Source organism: Typha latifolia, chromosome 6 (assembly GCF_019914945.1).
Source record: "Typha latifolia isolate L0001 chromosome 6, TyphaL0001v2, whole genome shotgun sequence".
NCBI classification, from domain to species: domain Eukaryota; kingdom Viridiplantae; phylum Streptophyta; class Magnoliopsida; order Poales; family Typhaceae; genus Typha; species Typha latifolia.
This window is the reverse complement of record NC_133091.1, coordinates 13320003-13330681: the sequence shown is the minus strand read 5'-3', so window position 1 is coordinate 13330681 and position 10679 is coordinate 13320003. Positions and strand designations below refer to the sequence as shown.

The following is a 10679-nucleotide window of genomic DNA, read 5'->3' as shown; positions in this document are numbered from 1 at the left end:
CATTTTTATTTATTTGAAGGTTTATTTTTGCTAATTTATAAGCTGGAGTAGCTCAGTTGGTTAGAGCGTGTGGCTGTTAACCACAAGGTCGAAGGTTCAAGCCCTTCCTCTAGCGAATCTAAATTTTAAACTAGTTACTGTATATCAAAATAATATATTTTTAGCTATTTTCTATTATTTCACTTTCAACTAAACTATAACTGTCTAATTCAATCCTTTTCAAAATTGCCTATTTTTATCTATTTTCTTGTATATCAAAATCATCTATTTTTAGCTATTCTCTATTATCTCACTTTCAACTAAATTGCAAGCGTTAAATTTTTCTGTCTAATTTAATCCTTTTCAAATTTGCCTATTTTCAGCTATTTTCTATTTATTTTTCTTATCAGTATAACATCAAGTTGGCATTATCAAAATCGTCTATTTTTAGCTATTTTTTATTATCTCACTTTTTATTAAATTGCAACTCTTAGAGTTTTCTGTCTAATTTAATTCTTTTCAAAATTACCTAATTTTAGTTATTTTCTACTTATTTTTCTCTGTCTTCGTCGTAAAAGCAACATCCATATTACCTATAAGGCTTCAACACTTTAGAAAAAGGGAAAAAAAAGAGTGAGAAAGATAAAGTTACTCTCCTCCCTCCCCGCGTAAGCCTCTCCACAACACTTTTAACTAGTTATTGTATATCAAAATAATCTTTTTTTAGTATTATCTCACTTTTAACTAAACTGCAATTTGTTATATTTTTTTGTCTAATTTAATCATTTTCAAAATTCCCTATTTTTAGCTATTTTCTATTTATTTTCCTTATCGATATAACATCGTTATCTTAAAAGCAATACCCATATTACTTGTAACACTTTATTAGGAGAGAGAGAGAGAGAGAGAGAGAGAGAGAGAGAGAGGGAGAGACATCAAGTCACCCCGCCCCTCCCCCACGTAGGCCTACCTATCTGTGACATTCTACCAGCAACACTATGCTGAGGTCACATGCCTCCTCCATTCCTTCTTTCTTTTCTTCTTTCCTTCCTCATTCTATTATGTTCCTCCTCTATTGTTTCCATGTAAACCATTATCGTCCCTCTCTCCTTTCTATTGTTGTCGCTTAGCAGAATCCTATTTCATGTCTGCCTTTAAGATCAATCCTCGGTGAGACATCTAACATCTTTTTGTATTAAGTTTCAGTGGGGTGGCATGTGCTTTTCAACCTCTTGTTGTCATTGTTTTTCTTTGTGGAATTTGATGGCCCACAGCTACTAATCAACCCTTCCCTTTATTAGCAAGCCTCTCCTCATTGAGATAACCACGTGGAACTTGTCTACATTTCACGCTGTGGCCTCGGTAGTCCTCTCGAAGGTGATGTCCCAAATTGGTATAGGAGATCACCTCATCAGCGACCTCATGCCATGTTGACAAACTTGACCTCTCTAATACCGACTTATTCCTCATGGTGGCTTAAGCAATCCCTTGGTCGGAGTTTGGTCATCAATGATTGAAACTCATCTATCTTATGCCCTTTCCCTTTCTTATGACCAACACAACCTCCCCCTCATCTCTCTTATCTAATTTTGTCTCCCTCCATTTTCCACTTCTATATTTCATGGGCTACGGGTGATGGGTCCTAGGCCAATTATCGGTCTAGGTTCATCTGAGGTCAAGTCCAACTAGGGCAGGTTGAGGTCCAAGTCATGCTGGATCACACTATCTTGGTTGAGGCTGAATTTGAGTTTTTTTGGGGTGATCAAGTACTTAGATAATTCTTCTTAGCTTTGCTTCTGTTTGATTTTGTTGACCGACTCATGTGAACCCCGAAGTGGGTCATGTTTAATGAGTAGCCTCTCAATCACTAGAAAACTCAAGACAAGTTATCTTCCCTTAATGTTATTATATATATTGTGCTAAATGTACACTATAATATCTTACATATACATAGTTAAGTTAGCCTAGATGACTACACATAATGGCTCAGCATGATAGTTGACACTACTATATTTGCTATGATGACTTTATATATTTATTAACATGTTTATGTATGATAATACATATTATTCTACGATGATAATATTTGTAATTATGCTTGCTATTGATGTTCTTCTTACATAACAGTATGCTACTAGCATATGTGCACTATCATAAGAAGTGTAATCTCTATGTCTACAACAGTATGCGCTACCTCCCTAGCTAGGGTAAATAGTGAGAAAATTTTTATTATAGTATTATATAGTATGGCTCACGCTTGAGGTACTAATATGTAAATCCAAACAATCATACATGTTGTTCATCACACTCAGACATATATTATACTGTCATTAGTCCAGAATCAAACCCCTTGGAGTATTAAAATTAGAGGTATAATGATATATATTTAGCGATACCAGATAGGTGCAAGGTGAGAGCACCTTTGTTGATCTCAGTGGCTCCATGGTGTGGATGATTGATATCCGATATTATTGGCGATTATGATGATGGGCACATGACTAAAGTCTTCGGTTTGTAGTGGAAGACAATTGATCAACCTGTCTCTGGGTAACTAATAGGTGATCCTAAAACTAGAACGAATCTTCTCTTTTGTGAGAATTTATTTTGAATGAGTACAGATGATGACTGGTAAATTCAATATATAGTGTGATGGGCAGATATATGGAGATCATAGGAGGCGGTTTATGTAGGAGTCAAACAGTGCTAGTTTACATAATTATATGTATGTCTTATGTCATATGAATTAATATGATATTTGTTATTTGCATTTTTCATGTTGAGTGTAATTATATACATTTTATTATGCTATAGATCTTTGCCACTTGATGAGTATTAGACTCATCCATGTGTGATTGATACAGAATGACTGTCATCGTGGCAGGAGTTAGCATTTTGTGGTAGCCTATTTTCTGAGGTGCTAGGCCAACTTTTATTAAAAAAAAATTATAGCTAGTAACAATGAAAGAGGACATTTTTCTTGTTGTATTTTCTTTTCATATATAGTTTTATATTTGAGAATTTTATTCATTTTTGTACTATTAATAGACTTATTGTGGTTTGTGGGATCTACTATAGTTTTTGCTCTTTTGATTTTATCTAAATAATTATGATTTGTATGTTGCTGGTTATTTCAATCTATAATCGATCGAGTCACATATGAGGATAATCTATTGCGAGAGACCAGGTTCAAATTGAGTTGTTTGTAGGATTCTTGAGTTTATATTAATGGATAACCATGCATGCTTGTAAAAAGGCTACAAATATCATCAGACATGCAATATTTTTCCTAATATCTAAGATTATCATCAAAATCTTCATGCACTAATGACCTACCTAATCTTCTCTCTTTCTCCCCCCAAGAAGGAACTCCTTCTTCTCCTAGTGGGCACTTTTCCAACTTCATTAACGTCTAAAATTGCTTCATTAGACACGTAAGCAATATTTAACCAAGTGAAGTTGGCCACCCTTGCCAAATCATTAGAGAAAGGCTTCTATAGTGGCAGCAACAATCAAAGCTATCATGAATAGAAAAAAAACCAATAAGTTAACCTTAAGCATGGCGAGATATAATCCTAAACTAGAGCTTAGTGCTCAATTTCGACAAGATACGATTGATTGATTGATTGATCTACTTTACATGAAGAATTGTTGACCACTAATCACTATCTCACACACGGAGAAACTACCAAAAGCATGCTGTTTGGATGAGATACACGTACAAAATAAAATAGATTTGGCTAAAGAAATATTATTTGATAGATTATAAGCTATAATTGAATTAACTCTAATCAAGAAACAGAGTTACAGACATATAATGAATGCTTTAGTAAACATGCATAGGAACTAAAGCTTATTATCTTTGTCGTCGATCGGTAAATAGAAACCGACTAAGGTACATCAGTGGACTGACTAATTATGAAACATAATAGTGCAATTTGGAGAATATATATCCATCCATGGATCCCAGTCATTTGCAGCTGTGATTGCAGGAATTTCCTAGAAACCTGCTACTTGGCAGTCGGCAGCCCTTGGTTGATGTTTCTACGTCTCATGATGTGTCATGACATGCCATTCCATGCATGCTGCATGCTACAAAACATCTAAACTTCGAATGCCATGAAAGGATTATGTATGATGGCCAACATATGTCAGGTGCAAACTATGTTAAGGTTGAAAAGAGATCTAAAGTGAGGATGTGATATATATATATATATATATATATATATATATATATAAATATATAGGTAGTGCGTAAGGTGAGCATACAAATTGGAGATTGCGATGAAGGAAGGGAAAGCCAAGACGCCAAGCTAGGATCTTATGATCAGATACAATTGATAAACATAATATCCCATGCATTAAAATGCTTCTCACCACCTAATATAAGAGCTATAAATACTAAGGTAAGTGAGAGAAGAGGACTGTAGGCAAACAAACATCCCTTTGCACTCGGAAGACCAAGAGAAATGGTCATTAACATTCACAACCCATTGGCTTTTGGAGCAGGCCTTTTAGGTCGACTCTCTCTCTCTCTCTCTCTCTCTCTCTCTCTCTCTCTCTCTATATATATATATATATATATATATATACTTTCTAGTACCTAGAGTTGCATGACATATACCACAGTTAGAGCTAATTCTTGTTGGTTTCTTCTAACTTGTAGGTAATCTCATATCGCTCATGGTGATACTTGCCCCGGTGTAAGCTCTACCTTGCTTTGATCTTAATATGAATCTTGGCATGCAAGATATGGATTTTTTTCGACATTCGACTAAAAGTTAACTTTGTTATATATATTTGAAGGCCGACGTTTTACAGGATTTGTAAGAAGAGATCAACGGAGTCATTTCATTCAGTACCTTATGTAGTGGCCTTGTTCAGTGCTATGCTATGGTTGTACTACGCACTTCTCACCATGGATTCGATGGTGCTCACCATTAACGTCTTTAGTTGCTTCACCGAGTGTATTTACCTCATAATATATCTAGTATATGCCCCTAAGAAAGCTAAGGTAATCAATCTATCCCTTTTTCTTTCTTTTTTTCCTCTAGTACTAGACCTCTGTTATTGTTAACAGATGAAGAATTAGAAAATTATAATTAATGTTATCTTTTGCAGGTTTTCACGTTGAAGATAATCTTCTTCCTAAATGTGGGGTTGTGTGGAACTTCAGTTCTTTTCACTCTGTTATTTTTGAAGGGAAGTAGACGACTCCATATCACCGGGGTTCTCTGTGCCTCCTTGGCCGTCGGCGTCTTCATAGCTCCTCTCAGTATCATCGTAAGTTTGTGTCGTTAATCAACTATAATTTTTTTTGCGACCAACATAAGATAAGATAGATCTAATAATTTCAGTGCTTAAATTTCTTAAATTTCTCTAGGTTAAATTGAATGAATATAGTGTGAATTTAGAAAATGAGAGAAATTAAAAGGAACACTGAATTGAAATCACAAAGGCACGTATACTATTTTACCATATTGAATGCTTTTTTTCTTCTTTTTTTGCAGAGGCAAGTGATAAGAACCAGAAGTGTAGAATATATGCCATTTCCTCTGTCCTTCTTCCTCACTCTTAGTGCAGTTGCATGGTTTGGCTATGGCCTACTAATCCGAGACATCTTCGTGGCAGTAAGTTTCTCTTTAAATTGATACTTTTCAGTACTTAGATCACATAATTTTTTTCATCTATTCTGATTGCTATACAATTAAATCCTGTGTATTGAATCAGGTGCCAAATGTTGTGGGCTTCTTCTTTGGGATGGTGCAGATAATTCTCTACTTCATATATGCCAATGCAAAGAAGGCTGAGCCAGTATCAGAACTCACAGACCTGGAGAAGGATCCAAAGTCTACAATAACCTTGAATCCTAATGTAGAGGAAATCAACAAGAGCGACATAACTGAAATATACATCGAAGGAAGCGGATCCCCGATATCTCAGGATGAAAAGCGCGAGGAATAAAAAGTTATAAAACCTAACCTCCTCAAACTGACCCGATTTGAAAAATATTAGTAGCGTTAACCTTTTGATCCCTCATGAAGAACTAAATGTATCATCTAGTTTTAGTAAGCAGCTCAGCAGTCTCTGCATGTATGATTGGAGATAAAAATAAATCTAGATGTTATTGCTCATTTTGTATCATAAGTATCTTTAACAACCTATGCCAAAAATAAGTGATTATTGGCTGACCTTTTCCAGGATCTAAACTTTTAAAAGCTAACATATTAACAATTCATCTTCCATAAGTAGCACCGAAATCCAAAGATTATCAGATGATCATTGAATTTGCTATGCAAGCATAAGTAGAAGTCATCAAGCAGATCAATTATAGACACTTGTCAGCTTCCTGATCAAAATGTGATCAAATGAACCTGAATGTTGATCCTGTCTTTCAAGTTTCAACTGCAACTGTTGGAAAATAAAGTTAAAAAAAAACTAACCAATTAGCAAACAGGAAAAAAAACTTTATCAGTCACCCAATATCAGGAGTTCAATTCCTCCTGCCAACTACATCTAGATGACCATCTTTGTCATAGTTTGGACTTTTTCTTTTTTGCAATTTTATGGGATTTGGGACTTCCCAAAGCCTGCATTAAAGAAGGAAACAGGATTAAAAAGAGAATAATATGTGGATATTGGAGTAACAGAGATATAGTAGATTAGTAGCATTACCTTCATCTTTTTATTTTTCTTTTTCTTATTCTTTTTTCTTTTCTTTTTCTTCATTTCTTCTGCTTCCTCTTGATCATCTCCAGAAACCTGAAAGCTTTAAATTTGTTATATCACTGACGGTAAGAAATACTATATAAAAAAATGCTTGATTCTGTACCTCAGAAGAGTCCCCAAAAGAAGAAACATGGCGTACGACTCGCCCAGAGGTTGAAGGGCCACCTGTGATCGATGAAAATTACAGGTCATTTATTCGCAGTTATGTGTACAATCATGTGATACAACAGTGTTCACAAAGTGAAACGATTAGAAGTCACGGAGGAAAACTCTAAACAGATTACACAGCCTCCACTTTTTGGAAGCACAAATTATCTAGTTGTCTAATTATCTTCTACTTGATGTGCGTACATGACTGAATAACTGTTCTCATATAAGTAGCAACTTTCCGTGCACAATATGGAATTTATTTTACTGGTTGCTGACTTTTCGCTCTATCATTACAAGGATTTAAGCATAACCTGATTTCTCCCCAAATCCATGTCACTTATGGTTGAGTTTGTGAGCAAAACAGTGATCAAGGCAAAATGAATACTGCCAATTGTTCATATATCATGAAAGGTTAAATACTTATATACCGTTACTTTTAAGAAAAAAACATGGACTTCGACCAAATATCACTGTCACTGAGTTTTGCTTGCTTTCCCTCTATTTCAGATTGGTTATTTTATGATTCTCAATTTCTAATTCAGTTTACAGCAAATGTGATAATGAGTACATGATAGCTACTACGAGAAAATTAGGAGGAGCTTTGATGCAAACCCTAAAAGTAATCGAAGAACAAATAGTCAGAAACAGGATTTACACTCCCAAGTATGAAGAAAACCGCCAGTACATTAATTCTAATTACTAGAATTTCTAAATAAAAGAACTTTCGGTGTCTTTATACAAGCATCATAACTACTAAATCAAATTGTTGACCCTTCTGGTCCAGATCTTTCAACGAAGTTGTATAGTTTCTAAAGATTCAACTTCACATTATAATCATAACAATCGAAAAGCTACGGCTAAGAAAAATCGTACCACAGCTAGCTTTTACTGTCTCCTTCGCATTCTTCACCGCCAGTTCGAGAAGGTCAGGGTTTATGGACTCGAGTCCATCGGGTTGCTGAAGCTTCCTTTCCAGAAACTTCGCCAAAGCTGCAGCTTTGTTCGTTGTTACTGGCCCTCCCGGATGAGCCAATCTATTCGTAAAACAAAATTTATATAAATTTCAGCGGAAAATGCACAGAAATCGAAAGATTTGTTCCATAAAAACTCGATTTTGCTAGAGCAAATCGCACAACTATTTAATCTGAAAAAGAGGGGGGCGGGAAAGGAACCTGGGTTGGATTCGAGATGGAGGCGGAGGAGCAGGAAGAGGGGCGAATTTGCTGCCACGAAGAGCTCGCCGCTCGTCTTCGGTTAAGGGATGGGAAGACTTCTCATCGCCCACCATGGCTCGCCGAGAGAGAGAGAGAGAGAGAGAGAGAGAGAGAGAGAGAGAGTTGAGTCGAAAAGCCCTTCGGATCCGTACCCAAAGTTAGATTCCATGGGTTAGCGGATCCTGAGGGACTTCTTTTTTTTGATAATTTCACTTAGATCCTAAACTGTCTGATTTTTTTTTTCATATATATCTTAAAGATCTCTCAACTCTACATTGTTGATAAAAAAAAACTAAAAAGATCAATACGACACTCTACTTATGTTTGTGAGGATCAGATAAATGAGTTAATAAAATAAGTTATATTTTTTATTATTTCTTTATTTACTGTAGAACTCTTGAACTCTAACACTCATTTTCTTACACTGTCTCTGCCGTCGCCGATACCACTAATAATAACACTAGAAAAAACCTAATTTTTGGTATCATAATTGAAATAGATTTCAAACTAGAAATCTAAACTTCATGCCTCAAACATGTCTCGGCAACGAGGTGGGAGAGAGTAAGGGTCTCACAAAGGGGGATGTTGTGGGGGTTGATGAAGACAAAGAAAGGGAGCTTCCGATTGAGGGATTTGTCTTTGATGATGACCTCACTGGCTTTTGGAAAGGGGAGAGAGGAGACAATGCGATGGGGAAGGCATAGTTGTAGAGAAGGATAATGAGGTGATTGAACCATGGGAGCAGTTGGAGATGGAAATGGAGATATTCTGCGTCTCTTTTTCTTTTTTTGCCACTTTTTCTATTGTAAGTGTGATGAGTACTATACACATCTAGACAAGCAAATTTACAAACTCTAAGGCATTATTTGCTTTGAGTTTAGAGATCCCTTTTGAACTGGTTCATAAACTCTTAAACTAGTTCTGTAACTAAACATCTTTTTATTTTTTTCATAATTAATCAAATTTACACTTTAAAAAATAAAAAATAAGACTAAGTAATCGAGTTCGAGACTTAGCCTCAATATGTTCGTTGAAGAGTCTAAACGGAGATATCAAAAGGAAGCGAGGAGAGGGAGAATAATGGAGTTAAGAACTTATTATGTTCCAAGAGGGTATTTTAGTACATTGAAAGTACTTTCTCTTTTCCCCTCCAAAATAAAGTTAAAATTTAAGGATTAACCCAATTAATATCAGTAAGATAATTAATTAAAAGGAAAACAAGGGAAACTAAAGAAGCAATAAAGAGTTAAAATGAAGGTAATTCTAGTTTTACCTTAATCTCAGAAGAAATGATGAAACCAGTTTCCTTTACTATGTTATGTTCCTCCCATAAAAGCAACCACAATGAAAGCAAATCCCAACTCAGTCTAAAGTGAGATTTTCTTCTACTGGCTTCAATACAATTTTTATCTTAATTTCTTGTTTGGGTGTTTGATTGAGAAGGAAAGGAAAAGTGTTGGGATAAAAATAATAAAATTGGCCAATTGCTCTTTTCCTAGTTTAATATTAATATAAATATATATTTTTTTAGAGAAATAAAGTAGGTTTAAATTTAAATATAAATTATAATTTTGTTTTATAATTATTATTTTTAGAATTTTCAACTAAAGAATATTTTGATTTAATTCATCATATTTTACCATCACAAATGACATCACATTAGGCATATCATATTACTGGGATTCATTGCTTTCTCGCTCTAATACAACTTATTATACACAGCTTAAGACTAACCATCATAAGCTTATGATCCGATCTCGTCAAATAGAAAATAATTAAAATAATAGTAATAAAATAGAAAACAAAAATGTAATAAAAACATTCATGGGAAAAATATAAAAAATCGATCAATCAAGAAAGCAAGGTAACATCTGATTGAGAGAATCTACTTCTTCTTTTCTCCCATAGTAACCTTTTTCATATAAGTGCCTACAGCTCATGTTCTTCTCTTAATTAAATTATACACTCCTAATTCTATTTAATAGATTCCTTATAAATATATTAATTTAACTAAAAAAAGTCTCACCTTATTCTACTTCATCTAGGAGATTAAAAACAAAATAAACTAGTATTCCTGGTCAAATTAGGATTCCTTATACAACACATATTAAAATGCTCTCAGTACAAATATATTCCAATATATTATTAAGTATATTATAATTATGATAGGATAATATAATAGTTGTAAACTAAAATTACTAAGCGTTGTATTTAGAGAAGGGTAATTCAGTCATTCAAAAGTTGAGATAAGAAAGGTGAGATATCTTAATTTCGTTAACAGGAATCCGAATAACTCTGGTTTATTCCCTTTTTTCTTTTAATCCCAATTCCTTATTCCGTATTTGCACGTTATCCGATCGAAATAGTGATACTCGGACAAAAGTCAATTGCTGCGCTAGAAAGTCAACCCATCCACTCCGACAAAATCCCCACGTGTTGACGTATGATGTAACACTTCATCGCCTTCTAAGGGATCGGCTCTCTATTCGACGGTCTCATTTCCGGGTCACTTTCTCCCGTCTCTGTAGAGTTTGCAGCTGCCGCCTTCTTCGCCCGCCAAACTGGACTGTTACCGGCTATAACGGACACGTCAACCGGGGATACCCAACC

The 10679-nt window shown here is 34.9% G+C and overlaps 2 protein-coding genes and 1 non-coding gene across 3 annotated transcripts; 2 read left to right on the top strand and 1 right to left on the bottom strand.

Moving 5' to 3' along the window:
• The first annotated feature begins 41 nt into the window (after positions 1–41).
• Positions 42–115, top strand: TRNAN-GUU (transfer RNA asparagine (anticodon GUU)). The gene has a single exon. It is a non-coding gene; the product is annotated as a tRNA-Asn (tRNA).
• Positions 116–4790: 4675 nt separating this feature from the next.
• LOC140791190 (bidirectional sugar transporter SWEET12-like) lies at positions 4791–5940 on the top strand. Its single transcript, XM_073141604.1, has 4 exons — positions 4791–4990; positions 5098–5259; positions 5487–5606; positions 5707–5940. The coding sequence occupies exons 1-4, from the start codon at positions 4865–4867 to the stop codon at positions 5938–5940; spliced, it is 642 nt and encodes a 213-aa protein (XP_072997705.1). The 5' UTR covers positions 4791–4864.
• A 304-nt stretch (positions 5941–6244) lies between these two features.
• LOC140790943 (uncharacterized) lies at positions 6245–8211 on the bottom strand. The gene is made up of 5 exons (XM_073141262.1): positions 8028–8211; positions 7729–7889; positions 6809–6870; positions 6652–6738; positions 6245–6566 (listed from the first exon to the last, which is right to left on the bottom strand). The coding sequence occupies exons 1-5, from the start codon at positions 8141–8143 to the stop codon at positions 6510–6512; spliced, it is 483 nt and encodes a 160-aa protein (XP_072997363.1). The 5' UTR covers positions 8144–8211; the 3' UTR covers positions 6245–6509.
• Between the last annotated feature and the right edge of the window lie 2468 nt (positions 8212–10679).

Bases quoted from the DNA above. Each gene is read 5' to 3' on its own strand.
- LOC140791190 (XM_073141604.1), top strand. From the start codon at position 4,865: ATGCTATGGTTGTACTACGCACTTCTCACCATGGATTCGATGGTGCTC. The intron at 4,991-5,097 runs GTAATCAATCTA...TATCTTTTGCAG, and splicing joins ATGCCCCTAAGAAAGCTAAG to GTTTTCACGTTGAAGATAAT. The intron at 5,260-5,486 runs GTAAGTTTGTGT...CTTTTTTTGCAG, and splicing joins TAGCTCCTCTCAGTATCATC to AGGCAAGTGATAAGAACCAG.
- LOC140790943 (XM_073141262.1), bottom strand. From the start codon at position 8,143: ATGGTGGGCGATGAGAAGTCTTCCCATCCCTTAACCGAAGACGAGCGG. The intron at 7,890-8,027 runs GTTCCTTTCCCG...TTTTACGAATAG, and splicing joins CCATCTCGAATCCAACCCAG to ATTGGCTCATCCGGGAGGGC. The intron at 6,871-7,728 runs GTACGATTTTTC...CATCGATCACAG, and splicing joins GACAGTAAAAGCTAGCTGTG to GTGGCCCTTCAACCTCTGGG.